The following is a 22,919-nucleotide window of genomic DNA, read 5'->3' as shown; positions in this document are numbered from 1 at the left end:
TGCAGTTGTCCTTCACGCTCATCCGAAACCAGACACACAGACACACACAGAAACGCAGACAGAGAGACATACAGACACACAGACACACACAGAAACACAGACAGAGAGACATACAGACACACAGACACACACAGAAACACAGACAGAGAGACATACAGACACACAGACACGCACAGAAACACAGACAGAGAGACATACAGACACACAGACACACACAGAAACACAGACAGAGAGACATACAGACACACAGAAACACAGACAGAGAGACATACAGACACACAGACACACACAGACACACAGACAGAGAGACATACAGACACACCACACACACAAACGTAGGGTCAGGAGGGGGATTCTTTTTTTCCTCCAGATTACAGGAACACACACACACTTTTAATTGGAAATGTGGAAGCAAGTGGGAACAGAGACAGAGTGTGCTTATTTATCTCCCTGCTTGTTTGCAGAGGAGTAAATGAATTAACTAAGACATGGTGGCCACGGTCCAGGAGCTCACAGACGCCGGCACGCTCGTTTACCAACCACAAACATGCACACTGCATAGCACATTAGTACAGGCGGGAAATAAACATGCTTCTGACACGCACGCACGCACGCACACAGACACATACCTTGATTGTTGGACTCAGGTTCTTCTGTTTTAGCGCACGCACACAGACACCCACACACCCACCCACACACCCACACACCCACACACCTCCAGAGACGTCATGTACCACATATATGTATACTCTGTGGAGCCATGTCCAGTTGATTATTAATAGCCTTGGTCGGGCTGCTATCTGACAACCAGGGCTCGGAACGCTATGCCAACTATTCCCAACGAGAGTCCGGGACAATGCTTTTCTATATGTGTCCAACAGAGATGGACAACTCAACTGAAAGAGCGTGACAACTATATTCCAGTGTGACAATCGTACATGTCCATGCACGCCGATCTACAGGACGTGCCGTCTGGCCATAATTCACAGTGTCGTCAGACATATTTCTGTGTCGTCCTCTCGGACTAAGAGGTCATGTTAATCCTCTGATGCGAAGCCACGCGCTGCAGACAGAGGAGATATGGAGTACAGTACACAGGGATTTGGGGGGAGAGATTGACAGTAGATGTAGAGAGGGCCTTTGTGTCTGTGCTCTCTGAAGTATTCATAGTGTTTATTGGGCAATATACAGTAGTCTGCTGGAGGGGGGAGGAAGAGAGGGACAAGAAGGGGATTGGGTGTGTGTGTGTGTGTGTGTGTGTGGCTGGGGGGGGATCTAAGCATGAATGCCACTAAATCTCTAGGAAGACATACAGTGCTGCTTGAAAGAATGCGAACCCCTTGTGCAATTATAGAATTATTTTTATTTTTTGCATAAAATCTTTATTTGTTTATTTGTTTATTAGTCTTTTTTATCTGACATAACAGGTTTATATTTAACAATTCCATATGTTGGTTTAGAGGGAATAATGCATGTAGTAGAAAAACTAAATTATAAAGAAATTAGTGCAGCAAAATACACCATGCCGAGAGGAGATCTCAGAAGACATCAGGAAGAGGTTAGTAAGAGCACATCAGTCTGCAGAAGGCTATATAAGAACTCGGCATAGAAGTGGACACCATTCCCAAATATCCCCAAGAGTACAAGAAAAATAAGAAATAAGGTAAAAACCAAGGCAAACATAATATTTAGAGATTTGCAGACCTCCCTTGCTGCATCTTAGGTAACTGTGCATGCTTCAACAATAAGAAGAACACTGAATCAAAATGGCATTTGTGGGAGGGTTGCTAGGAAGAAGCCTCTGCTGTCAAAAAATAACCAAACTGCCCTTCTTAACTTTGCCGGAGACCATCTGGAAATGCGTGAAGGTTTCTTTAAGTCCATTCTCTGGACAGATGAGTGCAAAATTTAGGCCTTTTTGGTCACAATGAAATCCACTATGTTTGGCGAAAACCCAACACTGCCTACCACTAAAAGGACCCCCCTCAAACCTCACTCAATTGGCTCACTTCTATAAGGAGGAGCAGGCAAAAATATCTCAAAACAGATGTCAGAGACTAGTGGCTATACGAGACGTTTACAGTACTACAAGTTATCGCTGCTAATGGGGGTGCCAAAAGCTATTGACTGAAGAGGTTCACTTATTTTTGCACCTGCACTAATTTCTTTATAATTTAGTTTTCCTACTACACACATGATTCCCTCTAAACCAACATATGGAATTGGTAAATATAAACCTGTTATGTCAGATAAAAAAGACTGGTTCTGATTAAATAAAGATTTCATGGTAAAAACTAAAGAAATCTGTAATTGCACAAGGGGTTCACACACTTTCAAGCAGCACTGTATCAGTGGCTTTGGCCTGTGTGACACACACACACACACACACACACACACACACACACACACACACACACACACACACACATCCACTTCCTGTGCAGCCACGTTTGTCAGCTGTTTTGCTCTTTTTATTCTTCTCTCTCCTGGACAGGAAGTCAAACAGGTGGCACCGCAGACTGGCATCCGAACGAACGAACACACTCTCTCTCTAAAGACTGATGTTCACGAATAACGGAGCATCGCCTTAAATATTTTCTCTGGTCATACAATTAGCCTGAATTAAGTTAATTTACGAACGGTAAGTTTAAAGTCTTTACAAACTATCTGTAAACATGGCGGACACCAACGATAACATTACCATCATTTAGCTGGCGGCCAACAATTGTACGTTATCGTGTTAACATTAGCATTGATGTTAGGTAGCTTTCTGGTGCTAACTTTAGTGATGTTGACAGTAGATACTCGTTAACTAACGTTGCCATTTTCATCTTTTAAAATTCGTTAAAATGAACGTTAATTCATCCCATCCCAATCATCTATAAACATGATTATTACCTGTTTTGTTACACGTGGCTGTGTGTTGAATAATATTCTTTAGAGTACCAATCAAGCCGCAATTATAACGTTTTGCAACGACTTGCTCCGCTATTTTTAGATTGGAATGTTCAGACACTCGTACAACTGTCAGCGCATGCGCAAAACATGCCGGCATCGATAAGAGGAATCGATAACCTCTGAGACAATTTGTTACCAGTTCTCAACGGAAACCGGTTCTCGATTCCCATCCCTACCCCCACCACCCCCTTTCCAATCCCCACTACTTCCACTCCCTGCAATAAACTTGATTAATCCACCCCCCCCCCCCCCCGCCACCCAGCCCCAGAGGACAGAGAACAGGTAGCTGAGCGAACGGCAGGTCGACGGACAGACAAACAGAAGGACAGGACAGCAGCAGGGCCAGGGACAGAGAGACAGGCCGACAGAGAGACAGGATAACAGTCAGATAGACAGCAGCAGAGCCATGGCCCAGGCAGGCAGGGTGCTAATCCCCACAGCAGACGCAACGTCAGCCAGAGACACTTTATCTTGAGACATTAAAATTGCAGCGGAATCAGGACCGCTCTATCTGAGCCAGGTTTCTCTGTTGGGGAAAACCCAGACGGGGTTGTGTGTGTGTGTGTGTGTGTGTGTGTGTCTGTGTGTGGCTACAGATTCACATTCGCTGCAGCCGTGTTCAGCAGATTAGCCTACATGACGGTACTAGCCTTCCACCAATCACAAGTCGACAGATACAGTAGAGCTGGAGAGGTCTCCAGATCTGACGTCACAACCAATTGGAACCACTCTCATTGGAAAGCCTGTTTTATAAGATAATGAACCTTCTAGATTGTAATTTGGCATTGAGCAACGGAGTGTACCATAATGACAGGGGACGTAACTACACCCTGTACACAATTACAACTCAGTGTAGTTTGGCGACAGATTTCAAAGCCTCTCTGTGTTTCTATGGAGACAAATAAGAGGACTATGATAATCATAAACTATGAATCCATGAATGCCCTGACTATAGTCCACTGGAGATGAAAACATGGCCTGCACAGTCCCAGCTCTGGTGGCTGGTTGACTGGCTGGCTGACTAAGAGGGACTTAGTGGGAATGCCCCACTTGAGATCACATAGGGAAATGAGTAAGACTTGTCTGCACATACTCTACTACTCCCTATGATTTATAGGATGAAACTCTGTGTGTGTGCATGTGTGTGTGTGTGTGTGTGTGTGAGATAGAGAGATAGTATGTGTGTGTGTGTGTGTGTGTGTGTGTGCGGGGGGGGTGGGTGGGGGGGCGTGTCAGTATGTGTGTGGGTGTTTCTGAGACGCTGCCAAATAACAGGTGGGCAAAAGCAAAACCAACTCCAAATAGATCGGAGGCAGTAACTAGTATTCCATGGGTTGAGTCATCACAACTACCACCCACAGCACCAGCCACACAAACACACAGAGGTCCCATGTGTATTAGCCTAGCCTAGCGTGCCTGTCCATGAGTACCAGATGTATTAGGCTAGCCTAGCGTGCCTGTCTGTGAGTCCCAGATGTATTAGCCTAGCCTAGCATGCCTGTCCGTGAGCCCCATATGTATTAGCCTAGCGTGCCAGCCTGGGAGTCCCCTTGTCCGTTGGGGAGGGAGGGAGCCTCGGCCCAGGTCTCCAGGGCTTGTTTCTGCCACATTACACACTTTGTCTACAGTATATCCTGGACGGACGGACGGACGGACACACACACACACACACACACACACACACACACACACAGTCTCCAGGCTGTGTGTTTCCGTCACCCAACACAGGGAGAGAGACAGTGGTCTGTGCCGGCAGACGCCCCGGCGTTGTGGATGTGACTCAGCCAACATCGGATACGCCGTCTATCTATCAGAATGTGTGTGTGTGTGTGTGTGTGTGTGTGTGTCAGACAAATGTCTGTTTACGCACGTCATAGCTCCTGTGTGTGTGTTTGCAGATATGAATGTGTATGTTTGTGTGTGCATATATGAATGTGCATAAGAGAGTGTGTGTGTGTGTGTGTGTATATGTGTGTGTGTGTGTGTGTGTGTGTGTGTGTGTGTGTGTGTGTGTGTGTGTGTGTGTGTGTGGGAGGGAGGAGGCAGACACTGAGGCTCTGGGGGATTACAGTGGACAGAGCATAACTCAGAGCTGTGATCAGGACAGGCAAGGCCACAGACAGACAGTCCGGCTGCTGATGGCCTGCTGATAGGCGTCTGCTACCAACAAAGAGCACTTATCTGTGGGAAACCCATGAGAGCCTTTCCATTCAGACACAGCCTCTCTCTCTCTGACTTTCTGACTTTCTCTCTCTCTCTCTCTCTCTCTCTCTCTCTCTCTCTCTCTCTCTCTCTCTCTCTCTCTCTCTCTCTCTCTCTCTCTCTCTCTCTCTCTCTCTCTCTCTCTCTCTCTCTCTCTCTCTCTCTCTCTCTCTCTCTCTCTCTCTCTCTCTCTCTCTCTCTCTCTCTCTCTCTCTCTCTCTCTCTCTCTCTCTCTCTCTCTCTCTCTCTCTCTCTCTCTCTCTCTCTCTCTCTCTCTCTCGTCCAACATCTACGGAACATGATTTCATTTTCCATTGCTTTACTGTATTTTGCCATATTTTTCTACCTCCACCAGCCTCCCCTGCGTTCTATCATTCTGAAAACAAACTGGAAACCAACTCAAAGAGAGGAAATGGACGTTCAATGTGAAAACATGAATGTGTATGTGTGTATGTGTGTGTGTGTGTGTGTGTGTGTCAATGTGTCTGTACGGCCAATCCAGCTGAATGAACAAAGCCCAAACAGACCAACACCAACACAAACACACTGTGTTCATCCCTGATCCTCTCAGCCAGACAGTTCCCTTTAACAACCCCTCCCGGCCCCCCGCCCCCCACGACTGTGTCCATGCAGTGTGAGGCTTCACACTGTACAAACACCAGTCATTCTTCGGGCTGCCAGAGAAGCCCCCGTCCTAAATAGAGACATCAGTGTTAAGGGTACTAGAGGGCTGATTTAGTAGCAGGGCTTCATTGTGTGTGTATGTGGTGGTTGCTGCTGCCGTGCATACAGAAGACTGATTTATCACTGGAATGGAGGAAGCATGAACAAAGCAGATAGAGGGGGAAGTAGCTAGGACCCTACCGAAGGAGAGAGGAACTCACAAACACACACAGACGTTACACACACATGCACATAAACACCTGCCTGGTCAAGGCTACAGTCACACATGCAGGTATTGTATTGTAGAGGAGTAGGAGAGACAGGGCAGTTCCTCTTTCTGACTGGGCCCCTCAGTGGAGCTGTGAATGAGAGACATTATGGGCTAATATCAAGAGACCCACACACACACACACACACACACACACACACACACACACACACTGAGGAGCTTTCACTGCTGCAAATGAGCAAGGCGCGCTGGTCTGACCTCCAGCTGAACCTGCAGCCTCCAGTGGGCTGTGTGTAAGGCCCTGTGTGCCGATAGAGAGGTGGAGACTGGGGAAGAGACTGACGAGAAACACACACACGCACACAGACATGTACACACACACGTACACACACATATACACACACACACACACACACTGTATAGAGAGGGAAATATAGGAGAAGGAACTATAGCAGAGAAGAGGGGGTAGAGAGAAAAAAAGAGTGTACAGTAGAATATCTCCCACAAGCCCCGTCTCCAACACCCAGAGAAAGCTACGCTGGGCTCATATTTCGTCAAATACATTTGTGAAAGTAGCTTACAGACGACGAAGTGCAAGTAAGTGGGAAGCTATTTTAAATTGTGTGCGTATCGGCAATTATTCACGAGGGCAGAGGATCTTGTTAGACTGTGCCGAAAATATCGTAAGACCCTGAACATGTTGAGCTCAAATCAATAAAGACAATGTGCGTGTGTGTGTGTGTGTGAATGCATGCATGTGCATAAGCATGTTTGTTTGTGTTTGTGTTTGTGTGTGTGTGTGTGTGTGTGTGTGTGTGTGTGTGTGTGTGTGTGTGTGTGTGTGGTTGAGAGGGCTTAACCAGCCACATCCCTGGGCACTGACAGTTTCCCACACTCCAGGCGATCCTGAGGGAAGCGACCATGAATCAGTGTTGACTCGGAGCAGCGCTCAACCCCTTCCTTCTGACACACTGAGATCCCACACACAACACTTTGCTCACTTCAACACCAACTGTTAACTGCTGTAATAATAACCCAATCCTAAACATAACGATGGTCTCACACACACACACACACACACACACACACACACACACACACACACACGCAACCTATGATATTTCCACAAATGAATCACCAGAGATGCCTTTAAACAGAGATATTGCTATTGCAAACACAGTGGGGAGAAACTAAGGCTTTTAAGAACACAATTAAAAAAACAACACTTCTCGGCAGAGAGAGGTTTGTCAAGAGAGCCTTGGTTGCCCTGGCAACAAACTCTTTGCTGTGTGGGCAGTGTTTCCAATAGTAGACTTTGTGAAAATCATGGTGGTAGGGAGTGGACAAGAGATGGTTATGTGTGTGTGTGTGTGTGTGTGTGTGTGTGTGTGTGTGTGTGTGTGTGTGTGTGTGTGTGTGTGTGTGTGTGTTGTGGTTACACTCTGGTTCAATAGATGAGCCCAGTTACGGAAAAGCCCTGCCCAACTAAGAACATTGTGAAAGGAAAAAACGTGTTTGAACCCGAACTTATCAACCCCAGTCCAATTAGGATTTGGGAATGGCTACTGGCTATAATTGGACATTGCTACAAGACCTCGTCATCTTGAGCCATCAATGATTTCAACAAGGTGCCAATCGGGGCAGACAGAACAGATGGACTGTGAGACATTGTAAGCGTCAGTCTGACATTGCACTGTTTAGTCTGGTGGATGGAGTAATAGGCTTTGGAGCCTCACAGATGCTCATTAAAATGAAATGCATCCTTATCCTCTCACAATAACACATATCCAGTATCGTCAGGCATCGTGTGTGTGTGTGTGTGTGTGTGTGTGTGTGTGTGTGTGTGTGTGTGTGCGAGAGAGAGAGATAAAGAGAGAGAGAGAGAGACAAAGACAGTGTATATGTCCAGTATTAGCAGTCTTGTCTATAATGGTCCCATATGAAAGACACAGACAGCTAGCCTGACATCAGTACAACGACTATTGGCAAGTCTGAGACGTTTAACTAATCCTATAAATTCATTAAAGGTTCAGACAAGACAGAATATGATGACTCACCGGCCATTACATGGTGATGTCATTTCCTATCGCTTTCAGATTCACCCTCACTTACAACTGCAGACCCAGGTGTCCTCTACTCAACTACTACTGCATCACGTGTGTGTGTGTTTGGTGCATGTCAGTGTGTGTGTGTGTGTGTGTGTGTATTAGTGTATGTTCGTGTATTAGTGTATGTTCGTGTATTAGTGTATGTTCGGTGCATGTCAGTGTGTGTGTGTGTGTGCGTGGTTGTTGTGTGTCAGTGTGTGTGTATTTGTTACATATCAGTGTGTGTCTGTGTGTGTTCGGTACATGTCAGTATGTGTATGGTACATGTCAGTATGTGTCAGTGTGTCAGTGTGTCAGTGTGTGTGTGTGTGTGTGTGTGTGTGTGTGTGTGAGTGGTAGATGTCAGTATGTGTCAGTGTGTGTGTGTGTGTGTGTGTGTGTGTGTGTGTGTGTGTGTGTGTGTTCGGTACATGTCAGTGTGTGTGTGTGTGTTCTGTACATGTCAGTATGTGTCAGTGTGTGTGTTCGGTAAAATGTCAGTAGTGTCAGTGTGTGTGTGTGTGTGTGTGTGTGTGTGTGTGTGTGTGTGTGTTCGGTACATGTCAGTGTGTGTGTGTTCTGTACATGTCAGTATGTGTCAGTGTGTGTGTTCGATAAAATGTCAGTAGTGTCAGTGTGTGTGTGTGTGTGTGTGTGTGTGTGTGTGTGTGTGTGTGTGTGTGTGTATGTGTGTGTGTTTAGTCTAGCACTTACTTGCTACGCCTGAGGCGAGGCCGTAGAGCAGCCCTCCTCCGTCTGCCTGGGACTGGAAGATGTGCGTGGCGGGGGGCGGGCACTTCTCCTGTCTGATGAAGTTGTACAGCAACGTCTTCACCAGGCGGCTGGTCAGGTCCAGACTGACAGGTGGAGAGAGAGAGAAAGTCACAAACACAATAACAATAACAATAATAACAATAATAGATTTAATTTAAAAGCGCCTTTTTCAAACTCAAGGACACTGTACAGAAAACAAAGAGAACAAAACAAACAAACATAGCATAGCACACACACAGACACAAAAACACACACACACACACACACACACACACACACACACACACTAAGGCCTAATGACATTCGTTGTGGCTTTGCTTCATCTCTATGTACATAGTACATGATTAACATGACAGGGAGAAAACCCTAACCCTTTAATGAGTCATTTTAATTAGTTCATTCATCAGTTACCGTAAATCAATGCATTTACTGAGGGTAGACCCAGGGGAGTGTTCTCTTTATGTTGAAATATGTCTCGAAAAAGAGAGAGAGAGACTGGAGTTGACTGTGGTTAATAACTGTTTTTGGACGTCTTTCTGGGAAAGTTGTTAAAAAAAAACATGTGAAAATAGCTTGCACAGATACAGGAACAATGCCCAAGAAAAGTGGTGGGCTTCCGCTTGTTTTTGTTTGACTTTGAGAGAAACACATCAACTCTATTGTGAGAGGCTGGAGCGGACTGGAGGCTTAGAGAATCAGCATGTGTGTATATGTGTGAGAGTCTGTGTGCGTGTGTGTAAGTGCTTGCGTACATGTGTACGTGTGTGTGTGCATATGTGTGTACGTGTGTGTTATTGCGGGGCTTGTTTTCTGGCTGATGCAGAGCAGAGCAGAGCTTTTCCTGTGTGCCCTGGCCAGCATCCCACTGGACCCCAGACCCACCCACTCTGCTTCTGCTCTCGCAACAAATGCTCCTCCGCCGGCCAGGCAGCAGGAACGCTTACATAACCGGAGCACTCCCTCCCTCCCGGTCCCTGGGCCGTATCCTTACGCCACAGTGAGTCAGTGTGTGTGTGGCGTAAGGATATGGTTAATGAGACAGGTTAGAGCCCAGACCCACTAGGGATAAGGTTGGCTCCTCGGTGCCAGACATCTTGTCTGGGGCGGCTTATTCGGGGAACGTGAGAACATGGCGGTACTCAGAATGCTGTCTGGAACACTCAGAGTCTCGTCATATCAGAATGTAATATAGTGGTCATTCCAAGAAGACAGGGAGACAGGGAGACGAGCCTTTGGCAAGGAGGCTGCTTGGTCAGGGGTGTGGGATTGTGTCATTGTGGTCAAAGTAATAGTGGAGACAAGACCAGCCATTCTAAATCAACCTCTATCCCCTATATCTCACTGGAAGGGACCCTACCCGGTGCAAAAACCACCCCTAGCCCTACAGACAATACAACATGTTTATTTCTTCGAATGGGGGGAGCAAATTTCAGACAAATGGGGGGGCTCCAAGTGAAACATCTTGGGCACCCCTGCCTTAGACTATGGAAAGATAGAAACCGGAGGAATGGAATTAAATCAAACACACATCTAAATGTTCCAGGCATTACAATGAGGCCCATCCTCCGGTTTCTACCTCCCCCAGCCTCTACTGCATATAACGTTGATTTGAACGGGCATGTCTGTTCTACTCATTCTAATTCTACGGCCCCTACTCCCCCCTGGACACTGGAACGACTAGATAAGCCTAGGTCTGAGCAATATGGTCAAAGCATGGGATGGTGTCGTCACAGAGCCAGATCACAGCAGGGAGACGGAGAGGGGGTGGAGAGCAGCCAGCCCCACCCTGGTGTGTGTTGACGTCAGAGGAGGAGGATGACTCCACTCACCATCTGCCCTTCATCATGTACTGGTAGATGAGGCCTTGCCTGAGGATGTCCTTGTGGAAGAGCTGGTAGGAGAGCAGCACCAGCAGGGTGGTCACCGCCTCAAAGAGGATGCTGTAGGTGATGTCCCTGTGGCCAAAAACACACACAAATACACACACAGCATGTTATGGTTTTGATATGTTATAGTTGTTGTTTGGAAGGGAAATGTTCTGTTCATTTTGTTTTGCATACCTCGGTATTGCTCCACTTGAAATAAGTAATGACTTGTAAAAGTGTTTATGAATAATACATTATAGATATACAATAATAACAATAAATTTATTTTGTACAGCGCTTTTCTCAGTACACTTTACATCCGTTGAGAAAGCAATCGATAATAATGAAGAAACACAATAAAAACCAAAAGCACAGACAGCGTAGAAGTCGGGTAGTGATAGACCAAGATAGAGGAAAAGGAAAGGACATGAGAGGATCCCTCATCCGAGGAAGGTGTGTTTCAATGGATCCCTCATCCGAGGAAGGTGTGTTTCGATGGATTATATTGTGTAAATTGTCGTCGTAATTAATTTATAATTAATGATTGCTTGGTCCATGTTTGTAAGCAGGCCTCCTCTAAGAAAGGGACCATGGTATCAGTAGGACCCCCTGCCTAAATAAAGTTGTAATATTAATAATAACGTGCTGTGGGTTCTGGTAAGCAAACAGGCGGCTGAGTTCTGTATATTGGATTTGTTTTGCCCAGCCATCACCCTTTGCTTACTAATTAAGCGACATGGAGGTCAAGGAGGATGCTGAGGGATCCGGCATCAGAGGAGACGAGCAGTAGTTCATTAGACCTTCATGAAGCCTTTATAAGGGCCTGCTTAGATGCTTCACAAGTCATTCCCGTGCTAATTCTTCTATAGCCTATGAAAGGTGGGTATTAAAAAAGCCCTTAAATCGGGTACTTTGTATCCTACACCATAGAAATGTATGATCTGCTCTGCTCTCAACCTCCCCAATACAACACACATGAACTCACAAACAGAATGGAATAAACACAGTAGTGAAACTGTTATGCAGAGGACCATAGCTAGGTAACTATAGCCAGCTCTTTCCATAGATGTTCAATAGGATTCAGATCAGGGCTCATAGAAGGCCACTTCAGAATAGTCCAATGTTTTGTTCTTATCCATTCCTGGGTGCTTTTAGCTGTGTGTTTTTGGGTCATGATCCTGTGGGAGGACCCATGACCTGCGACTGAGACAGAGCTTTCTGACACTGGGCAGTACGTTCCGCTCCGCTATTTTTCTACCCTTCACACTATCCTTCTGTTCAATCTGCGTCCAGGGAGGTTGGCTACAGTCCCACGGACCTTAAACGTCTTAATCATATTTGCAACTGTAGTCACAGGAACATCAAGCTGCTTGGAGATGGTCTTATAGCTTTTAACTTTAACATGCTTGTCTATCATTTTCTTTCTAATCTCCTCAGACAACTCTTTCCTTTGCCTTCTCTGGTCCATGTTCAGTGTGGTGCACACGATGATACCAAACAGCAGAGTGACTACTGTTCTCCATTTAAATAGGCTGGATGACTGATTATAAGATTGAAGACGTGTGATACCAATTAAAGAAAACAGTTAGTTCAGGCCATTTTAGAATATAATGTATCTCTTTTCACAGTTTCTGGTGGATAGATGATTCACTTACTTTGACTTAGACAAATGTATTTGTTTTTGACGTTCTGGAATAAGGCGTCTGCTAAATGCCAAAAATGTAAATGTAAATGTCTTTCTGACACCGTATGGCCCACAGCATGAAGTGACTATATTGTGCATCTCCATGCCAATTAACTGTATTTCTGTGGTACAAGTGAGAGTCCCTTCAGCGTCACCAGTGTCTCCCCCCCCACTGTGCCCCCCATTGTTCCCCTCTTCCTGTCCCCTCAAACAGTTCCGCCTCCCTTCCGCCACCCGTGATTTCATATGGCATGGATGCCTTTCACTTTCATGCGGACGTGGGGGCTATTTTTACTCACGCTTCTCACTTAGTGAGGAGGTGTGATTGAACTGTCAGAGCCCACACCATCGTGCCACACAGACAAGCACACGTGCACACACACAAACACACTCGTGCACAGACACAGACACACACACACACACACACACACACATGCACAGGCGCACAGACACACACACACACACACACACACACACACACGTCTTCCTCTTGGCATGGGACACATTTTGGAAGACAGATTAGCCTGTATACATATGAAACACATCCATGTCCCTAGGCAGTCTTCTTTGCTTCTCCAGCCTCAGTCGAACACATACTGTACCTCTCAACGCGACTGATGACTAAGACCTACATTGCTAATTGGATTCATGGGGAGAGCGAGTGATGGGTTCTTGTTGGGCCTGGTTTACCATGAAATAATGAGATTAAGCCAGCTTGACCTAATTGCTACGAAATCCAATTAGGTATCATTAGAGGGTTCTCTTGTTCACCTATTTGAGTGACTTACTGCATGTGCGGTCTGCTATCTATCGAAACACAGACTGCATACCAAGCCAACTGTTGTTTTTTTTCCTTCTTTTTTTAAACCACTAAGGACACAATTATTTTCTTTTTAATTTGATGACACATCCCTAACTAGAGGGAGAACCCACAGGAGGCTGGTGTTTTCGACCACTATGTGAACTAAGATTTGTGTTAGAGAATCCAGCCAAACGTCTGAGTGGCTCCTTGCTCACCACTTGAAACCCAGAGCACGTAGATAGGAAATGGGCTGGCGACAACAAAGCGATACAAAACACACACAAAAAACAAGGACGTTGTGACGCTCCAAACAATGAAGAATGTTGGAATGCTGAACCAAGTTATACAACTGGACTTGATGTTACCAAGACCAAGAGAACAAAACAGAGAGAGGAGGACGGAGACTGTGTGTGTGTGTGTGTGTGTGTGTGTGTGTGTGTGTGTGTGTGTGTGTGTGTGTGTGTGTGTGTGTGTGTGTGTGTGTGTGTGTGTGTGTGTATGTCTGTGTGTGTGTGTGTGTGTGTGTCTCTCACTTTCAACCCTCAAATGAAATTGACGGAGTACCTGAACACAAGAACACAAACACTTATAACACAAGTGTCCTTTTAGTCACATATCTTTGGGTAGCATAGAGTACAAACTGTTCTGATGGGGTACATGTTGACATGTTTCTCCATCAACATTCTCTTCTTCTTTTTCCTCCTCCCCCTCATCATGTTCATCATCATCATCATGTTCATCATCATCATCATCATCATCATCATCATCATCATCATCATCCCTGGCTAAATGTGCTCCAGGCATGACAGAAGGGGCTGGAACACAAGGACACCCGGAGCACAGAAGCATATTCCATGAAGAACATGAACATTCCATGGGATCCATTTATATTCATGAGGGGGAGAGAGGCAATCTGGCCCTAGAGCGTGTCCATACTCACAAGAGAGACAGCTCCGAAAGACACACAAACACACACACACACACACACACGCACAAACACACACACCCGCCGCACACACACTTTCACTAACCTTGATAACAACACGGCGTGCTGAAATAATGGTGTTATACAATTACAGAAATGTGTGGCAGGTTAAGCAAACGCACACAATTTTCTCAATGTGTTCTCTGATGAGAATCTGCACCTTGCAAATGACTGTGGAAGCCCTTGAAAGCAGACTGATACTCAGCTCCGGTACTAGTTTCTCTTCCACAGACAATCATCCAGAAGATAGGACTTAATTCCATCCACCCAACCACCAGAGGAATAGGAAGGGAGATGAGCTTATAGACCTATTGAAAACCCATCACAGGGACCTGAAACCTAGTGCAACCACTCAGCGGGTCGATCGCCAACATGGGACAATGATGTTGACCAAATTGCTTTTCACATGACCGTTGTAGGGTGAAAACGGCTCGGGAACAAAAAGGAAAAGTGAAACGTGACCTGGCTTTCGAATCTGTCTATGACTCGGTCCATGTTAGCTGTCTGACCTTATCACCAGATTAATGTCAGAGACATCTGAGAGGTCAAAAACGACGGCGCTCCTCTTACCTCCAAAGAGTTGTAGAGGGCCCACAATGCTGAGATTATTTCAACAAAGTAATATCATTTCAATATGAAATATGTTCTGTATACTGCTACCTGTCAAATGGCAAAAAGTAACACTTGTGTGCGTGCGCTCTCTCTCTCTTTCTCTCACTCACACACACACACAGACAGACACATGCACGGCACTGAGCTGTAGGAGCACAAAGGCGAGAGAGGACAGTGGTAGCAGAGCTGAGAGAATGCCTTTGAAATGTACACCAGCGCCGGGCCAGATCTGGGCTGACAAACCAAGCCCGGCGCCACAGAACCCAACAAAGCCTCCCAAGCCAGAGCGAGACATGCCCAATCAGCACCGCAGAGACACACACACACTGACCATCAGCACCACTCCCCTGGGCATTGGCTCTGTCCATTCCCCCCCGTAACACGGTAATCCAGCGAAGCTCCTCTCCCCTTACCACACTGAGCCCCACCACCCTGTCTCTCCACAGGCCGCCGCCCCCCCCCAACCCGACCTGGCCCCCACCAGATGGCCCATGAGCCCCCTGCTGCAATCGGAACCCAGAGATCCAGTGACCCCTGCCTCTGAACTTCTGCCAGAGACATCCATCTGATAGGCAACGAGACGAGAGAAAGAGAGGAAGAGAAAGAAAGAAAGAAAGACTGGCTGGCTGGCTGGCTGGCACACAGAGAAACAGGGATGCAGGGTGGATGAATGAATTGAAAGACAAAAACAAAAGAGGTTGTCCTTGGTTTGACACCAGAGGAGCTTGTGGACCCATTCATAATGGAGCCCTATGATCTAAGCTCTCTCCCTCTTTAACAACCTTTCGGGGGGGTTGTTTTTGCAGAAGACTGGATCGTCTTACCCCTGTCTACACCTGTCTAGGCTCCAATGCTACTGTGCATATTCCGACAGATGGCACCTTTAAGACTGAGGGATTTATTATACAAGGGTTTTATGTGAAAGGGTGAGGTATAACATTTTAGGCGATGCCATCTAATGACTGATAATAGGCATGGAGATGGTCGATGTAGCGACTTGTGAGCACCCAGAAACACCCTCAAAATGGTGTTTTGTTGGGGCCTCCATCCATATCCCTCAACACCTTTATGCTGAAAGCTTAACTCATTCATCCCCGGTGTTCCCATTAAAACCTCTGGAGGTTTCTAAACCCCCTATGGAGGTCCAGACTGCGCCCACCCCTACGTTGGAGATACTCACAGCAGGGGCACCTCCACGATCAGGTGCACCAGGTTGCACATCAGCTCCTCCAGCAGGTCCTCGCTCCCCACATCTGAAAACAACAGAGGAGAGAGAGGGCAGCCCAATTACCCAACCTGTCTCTGCTTTCACCCACCTTTCAATTAGAGAGCCGCGGCAGCAGCAGGCCCACACTACAATGACCCGGGCAGTTACAAAGGAGCACTTTGTGTCTGTTCTGGTTCAGTGGAGGCCCAGTAGAGACTGGAGACCCAACCTCACAGGCACGACAGATGCACATGAGAAGAGAACAAGGCACACTAGAAAGGCTCAGCCGGAGACATTGAACTCGCCGGCAATTAAATATATATGTGCTATGCATGTTCAATGGCAAGGCCGATTTGAGAGGAAACATAGTCTTTCGTATAGTTAATGGTACTAACAATTTGCATTTAGCGTTTGTAACCTAATAAGATCGGGCCATAAGGCTCCTGTGTATATCAATGGAAATCTTTAACATTAACTTTTCAATGGACACAAGTTTCAAACACTATGGCATAATGCGTAATGCATACACTTGCTGGCAATTAAATATATATGTGCTATGCTATGGATGTTCAATGGCGAAGCCGGTTTGAGAGGAAACATACTCTTTCATACAGTTAATGGAAATAACAATTTGCATTTATCGTTTACCTAATAATATCGGACCATACGGCTCCTGTGTATATCAATGGAAATCTTGAAAATGAAATTTTCTGTGGACATAGGTTTCAAACACTATGGCATAATGCATATACACGAACAGTATTACTCTTTAAATGCATGTCAAATTTCCCGTAACAAACCATCTATCAACCTTTGTTTTCTTTCTAGGCTAGAGAACATGAACACTGGGACATAAAATAACAACTTAAGACTAAAAACAGAGACAACTGGCTTTCCACATTGGCTTTGCATAACCCCTGGCACATCCTCAGTGAACTCCCACCCTCCCTCCCTCCTTCCTTCCTTCAGGGAAAGAGCGAGTATGGAGAGACACAGTGGAGGGTGAAGACAGCCTGTTGGCACCAACCCCTCCTCCATCTCCGACAAGTTCCAATTAAGTGTGTTTCCAGCCTCTCTCTTCCCACTAGCAGCTAAGCCTGGGAGCTGGGGAACTGAGTAGGAACCCACTCTAGAGAAGATACGCCGATGATGTGATGCCGGTTTTCCACATTTCTCTGTGTCACTGGGAGGCTCTGGTCCATTGAAGACAATACCAGATGAGGAAATGGAGTGACTAAACTGGCACAGGTATGAATATGAATGAAGAAAAAGCATCCCATAACCCCCGGTTCACATTGGAATGTTCGTGTCACTTTCCAAAATGTGTGTTTAAAACATCAGTCCCTAAATTAACTCCGGTGGCATGTGTTCTATGCAATTGTGTTTCCCGTCATATATAATTTAATCTTAATTTACTCAATATCAGGGTGTTTACCCAAGCTGGTCTTAATGTTCAGAGAAGCATTCGCACAATACAATGCCTTGGTCTCTCTCACCACTAACTGCTTTACCAAACAGTCTGAGGAGATGAGCTTTTTTCCCCTATTATTTGTGGCTTCAGCCTCCCTGTTCTTTCTGCAATGACACACTGTCCTGGCTCTGTGGTGCAGGACGGAGGGGGAGGGTTGGGGCACTCACCGCAGGAGCCTGGCGCCCTCTCCTGGTAAGAAAACTGTAAGTGCAGCTCCTCTTCGCTCATCTCCCTGATGAAAACTTTGAGCAGGCAGCGGACCATGAATAGGGCGTTGTGGGCCTGCCAGATGAACAGCTGACTGTAGGGGAAAAAAAGTGAAAATGTAATCAAAATCATTCCCACAAAATCTTACATATCAAAAATGGCATTGCCATGATTTCAATGTCAAATAGGATCACTACTTGAAACTCTCCGAAACTGATTTGGTTCAATATCCTATTTGGTAAGAGTGTCCGATATCTATAGAAAGGGGATGGGGGGGTTGATGGAGAATGGTGGACATGTGATGGTGACATATAGCCACAACACTGTCGTAACTGTGTTGCCCCCAGCAGAGGTATCCTGAGGCACCTCAGCTTGTCCTGACAGCGAGTGGGTCACCGCGGTGACAGCAGTGGTGACACATCGGCTCCCCAGACACACAGTCTTGACTGACACTGGGGGACAAGTGCTGCTGCTTTCACAGTCAGATGTGCAGGAAAGAAGGATAAGCTGCTGTGATCTCTGGTCTGGCCACACACACACAACAAACACACACGCACGCGCACGCACACACACGCACACGCCATATGTTCCATGGTCCTTTACATTTAGAGCAAACTTTGAGCCACCCTTACTCCACTAATTACTAAGAGAGGCGCTCGGCTTGGTGGCTGTCTTGCCTGCCAGGCTCTTCTCCTATAAGACACAAGGAAGGAAGGAAGGTCTCTCTCTCTCTCTCTCTCTCTCTCCCTCTCTCTCTCTCATCTCTCTCTCTCTCTCTCTCCTCTCTCTCTCTCTCTCTCTCTCTCTCTCTCTCTCTCTCTCTCTCTCTCTCTCTCTCTCTCTCTCTCTCTCTCTCTCTCTCTCTCTCTCTCTCTCTCTCTCTCTCTCTCTCTCTCTCTCTCTCTCTCTCTCTCTCTCTCTCTCTCTCTCTCTCTCTCTCTCTCTCTCTCTCTCTCTCTCTCTCTCTCTCTCTCTCTCTCTCTCGATTGCTATTAGACGCCCACTTTGATCCCCACGATGACATCCAATAACTCCAGTTTGAGTCCTGTGACCAGAAGTTCCCACGTCCCATGAAGTTCATGACCAGAACCGACCGCATCACGTTCTTCCATCCCTCAGTGCAGTGTGGTCAAATTAACCATGCACAATGCAAATACACACCAATTATGTGGGGAAAATGGGAAAAAACAGATTGAAGGGATTATGGATAACTCCACCCAACTCAGTTCCATGGCGGGAAAGCTTCTCAGATCGTTAGGATCTCAAGCTTGGATCTCCAAGCCAGTGGCACCTCTTCACACAGACACAACCCAAACTATACCTCTGGTTTCCCATGGGAAATGTACATGGATTAAGCACCGACCACTTTAACACAGGGGCTTCAACACAGGGTGTATTATGAAACTGTTCATTTTAGGGGGACTCCCATCGCTTGTTGTTGGACCAGTGATGGTTCTCACATACTCACTCTTGGCATTCTGTGGATATCTTCAATTCTTTGGTTCTTCCCAGGAAAATTCTCACCAGGGCCCCAAAATTCCCCGTCCTAGGATTGTTCTCAACTGCGGAAGCACAGGAGATTAGAGACGAGAGACAGCAGTTAACAATCACTTCTCACACTACATCAAAATAACACTATCCAAACCTGACAGGATGGCGTGACTTTTTATTTCATTATTCATAGAGAGGACTTCAAGCACTTCAAGGAGGTTTGTAGTTTGCAATTAGCATTTGTAAAATCTGGCTTTATATAACTTCAAGTTGGTAACTTCTTTTCCTGGGCCAAACTCAAGGAAGCTGGCCTGCTGAACAAACCCAAGTGACTGGAACAGGCTAATAGGCAGTAAAAAAACAGAGGCTAAATCAACAAACAAACATGAGACGTACTCAGGATCTTGGCAAGGGGAATGACGGCCTCTTCCAGCAGCTTAGAGTCGCCACTGCAGGAGAGAGAGAGAGAGGAAAAAGGAAAGACTTTGGTCAATTTAGTCACCATAGTGGCCACAACAGCCCTTGATCTGGTATTTCTGAGATTTAAGTAGGGCTCGGACCCACTAGTTCACATGGTAGAGCCCCAAGAATATCAGCATCCTCTCCCATAGACGGTGCTTCTTTGGATGGTCTCTGTTACGCCGGGACCACACCACGGACGTCAAACTCAATAGCGCGTGTGCGTGACGAAACTGCTCTCACCCTTGCGGCTTCCATACTGCCAGCGTTTCTGCTGCGGTTCTAACTGCGGAGCTGCTACTGCCAGCCTTATCTTTGTACATTGAATTTGCCCTTGATAATAGCCATCAATAATATAATGTTTCATTTCACTTCATTAGCAATTGTTCTAGGTTCAGTCTCTGCTGTCATTCATCCTTAATGAGTGGTTGGAAAAGTGTTTTTGTTTACCCTCTTTCAGAGCAAGAGTACTTAATTACCTCAGCAACACCTACCATAGTATAATAGTACCTATACGGCTTTTAATTTGAAACAGATAGCGAAAGTGTTGAGCAGAGAGAGAGAGACTTGTTTAGAAATGTCTCAACTTGTCATAGAACTTGTTTACACAGTAACACACAATGTATTTGTATTTATTTTTTCAAACTGCAATGTCCACACTCTTTTCACTTATTTACAACAGATAGCTTTTTGCCATTTGCAGTAGTAGCAGTGTGTGTGTGTGTGTGTGTGTGTGTGTGTGTGTGTGTGTGTGTGTGTGTGTGTGTGTGTGTGTGTGTGTGTGTGTGTGTGCGACAATAAAACAACCCTGAACTTTCAGATTGTCTTGCAAACTCCACACTCAAATAGCCTGGTAGCTGCTTCTAACTCCCAGCTGTGTGTCTTTGGCTTCCAATGCCTATAAGCCTAAAAAGCGACAACTCAACTACAACTCACTTCACAAAAAAACAGAATCACACCATCATAAGGTCTATTATGCCCTCTGTTGACAGATGTACATATAGTCACAGATTGTTATGTTTTTATGATGATTTCTTGTATATGTTCTGTGTGGACCCCAGGAAGAGTAATAAAGAGTAATAAATCAAATCAAAACAAAACAACATAAGTCTACTCTCATTGGCCAACTTATCACCAGTTCTACCAGAAAACACCCATTGCCCCCTTACTGTAAGTATGCTTGCACTGTACTTTAAGGTCAACTACACTCACTGTCACAGTGGATCATAAAGTATGTTAGATCATTACTGCAAGTCAGCTGAGGTCTTGTAAACACTGCTGTTTGATTTGGAGTTAAGGTCTGTGGTTGCTGCACCTTAGCTAATGTTGACATGCCAACTTCCAGTCTCCCTTCACTCACCCCCACATTAAAGGGAGTGGGGAGGTAAGAATGCGTCTAATAACAGGATGTGACTTCATAGTCAAGTTAACGGCCAACGAGGAAAGGACCAGTTCAAAACAGAGTGCTGGTTATTGACAGGAAACCACGTAATTAGGGGAGGAGGTGTATTAGCCTAAACTAAGCCTCAGAAAAACACACACAAAAAAACTTGTTTGATCCAAAAATAAATCTGTTCCTGTTTAGTGGGAAATACATGTAAATCATACATGAAAACAACTCTGTTTTAATTATATAAAACAAATTGCCTAGAGTACCGGGAATCCAGAAGACCCACAAGTACATTATTTATTCTGTGGCTCAGCCTCTTACCTGCTGGTAGGGCTGATGAAGGTGAAAGAGATGAGCTGGTTCCAGAAGGGGTCATTCTCTGAAATGGACTCGGTTCCGATCAGGCTTCTGAGGCTCTGGTTCTCCGACAGGTCACTGACCTGGCTGGTGTTGGCTCCCATCTCCCGCTTCCTCACTGCCACATCTCCCACCACACCAGGCTCTGGGAAATATAGCAGGAGACATTAGGCCTAGTTAGACTCAATCACAGGGACAGCAAATACTACTACTCCAGTTAATGCTAGCATGCTATTCTGGCATACACTGTACAGTGTACACGTTCAACAGATAGCCAGATGCACAGAAAATGACTGAGAGCTCAGTGGCCGAAGATGGGATGAAACTATGGTTAGGTTAGCTCATATGAATCTTTGGTTCCAATTGTAGGTGAACAGGAGCCTTATGGAGGGATCCTCCCCTCTACCTAAGAGTCTAAGACCTACTTCTGATCTATAAGTATCTCACCAGTGTGATCATATTTCACAGTGGCTGTGGAGTTAATTAGCAGTGTTCTACTTGCTGCACCGCGGGGGCTTTGCAGAGGGGTAGAGTGGGTCAGGCATGGTGGAGGGGTAAATATGGCTTAATTGGCTTCTGACAGAGCTATAGACAATCTTGTACTTCAACAGAATGTATTTTACAACTGCAAAAACGACTCATTTATGCATGGCATGCATTTGCACCAAGCGAAAAGCAGAGTAATGTAGTTTAGACTTCTCACCCTGCAAATGAACAACAATGTTTATGTCACCCGAAAAGCGTTTTCTAAATGTGGCTTATTTCATTAAGTGCTTGATCTAATTATACACTGGCCCAAATCTGGTGTTGTGCTGTCATACAGCACACATAATGACTACTATGACACTGCTCTCACCCCTCCTTTGGAGGTCTGTAGAATTTTAGATTAGCCGATGTGAGCCAGAGAATGTGCTCGCAATTTCATTAGATGTCACATTCTAAGAATCCTAGTCCTACCCACTGCCCCCCCCCCCCCCCCCACCCCTCCCATGTGCCTGTAGAATGCTTGCTTGTTGACAATTTTGCACAGAGTTGTTTCCTATGCTAGCTTGCAACATTGAAGAAAATGGAAGAAAACTGAAGGAAAAAGAAAGCAAGGTATCTTTTGGACTAATTAAAAAAAAAAGTCCCCCCCATTTGTAACTACTTTAGGCAAAGGATTTCCCCCAAGTCAATTAGGTCTGCCTATGAAAAGTTGCAGAACCAGTCTACCTTAGCTGCTGTTGAATTACCTCAAAAAACATATATTGACTATCGAGAGCAAGCTCTTATTTTGTTATTACAGGCAAACAAACGTAATTGAGAGAAGACGCCTGTCTGGTGTGCAGTAGTGGATTACCTATGTGGCAGGTTCATCCAACTTGGGGATAATATGGTACGAGTTTGCTGACACACCTTTGACACACTTGGTACACATCTTTGACACACAGCTCAAGTGAACATGTGTACCAGGGGAGGCTGGAATCGGAGGACAGA

General features: G+C 45.8%; 1 protein-coding gene across 1 annotated transcript in view; it reads right to left on the bottom strand.

Annotated features, from left to right (window-relative positions):
- The window catches only part of dym (dymeclin), a 77,814-nt gene that overhangs the window by 54,013 nt on the left and 882 nt on the right, over positions 1 to 22,919 (bottom strand). The window contains exons 2-8 of the mRNA XM_080530316.1: positions 21,408 to 21,588; positions 19,634 to 19,686; positions 19,215 to 19,308; positions 17,707 to 17,840; positions 16,042 to 16,114; positions 10,743 to 10,868; positions 8,854 to 8,996 (exon numbers count right to left, since the gene is read on the bottom strand). Coding sequence (XP_080386442.1) covers positions 8,854 to 8,996; positions 10,743 to 10,868; positions 16,042 to 16,114; positions 17,707 to 17,840; positions 19,215 to 19,308; positions 19,634 to 19,686; positions 21,408 to 21,547 — 763 coding nt within the window. The 5' untranslated portion in view covers positions 21,548 to 21,588. The remainder of the gene's footprint in view (positions 1 to 8,853; positions 8,997 to 10,742; positions 10,869 to 16,041; positions 16,115 to 17,706; positions 17,841 to 19,214; positions 19,309 to 19,633; positions 19,687 to 21,407; positions 21,589 to 22,919) is intronic.

The sequence above is a fragment of the Nansenia antarctica genome, assembly GCF_963989245.1.
Source record: "Nansenia antarctica genome assembly, chromosome: 4".
NCBI lineage: Eukaryota > Metazoa > Chordata > Actinopteri > Argentiniformes > Microstomatidae > Nansenia > Nansenia antarctica.
Note: the sequence above shows the minus strand (reverse complement) of the source record. Positions and strands in the feature narration are given on the sequence as shown.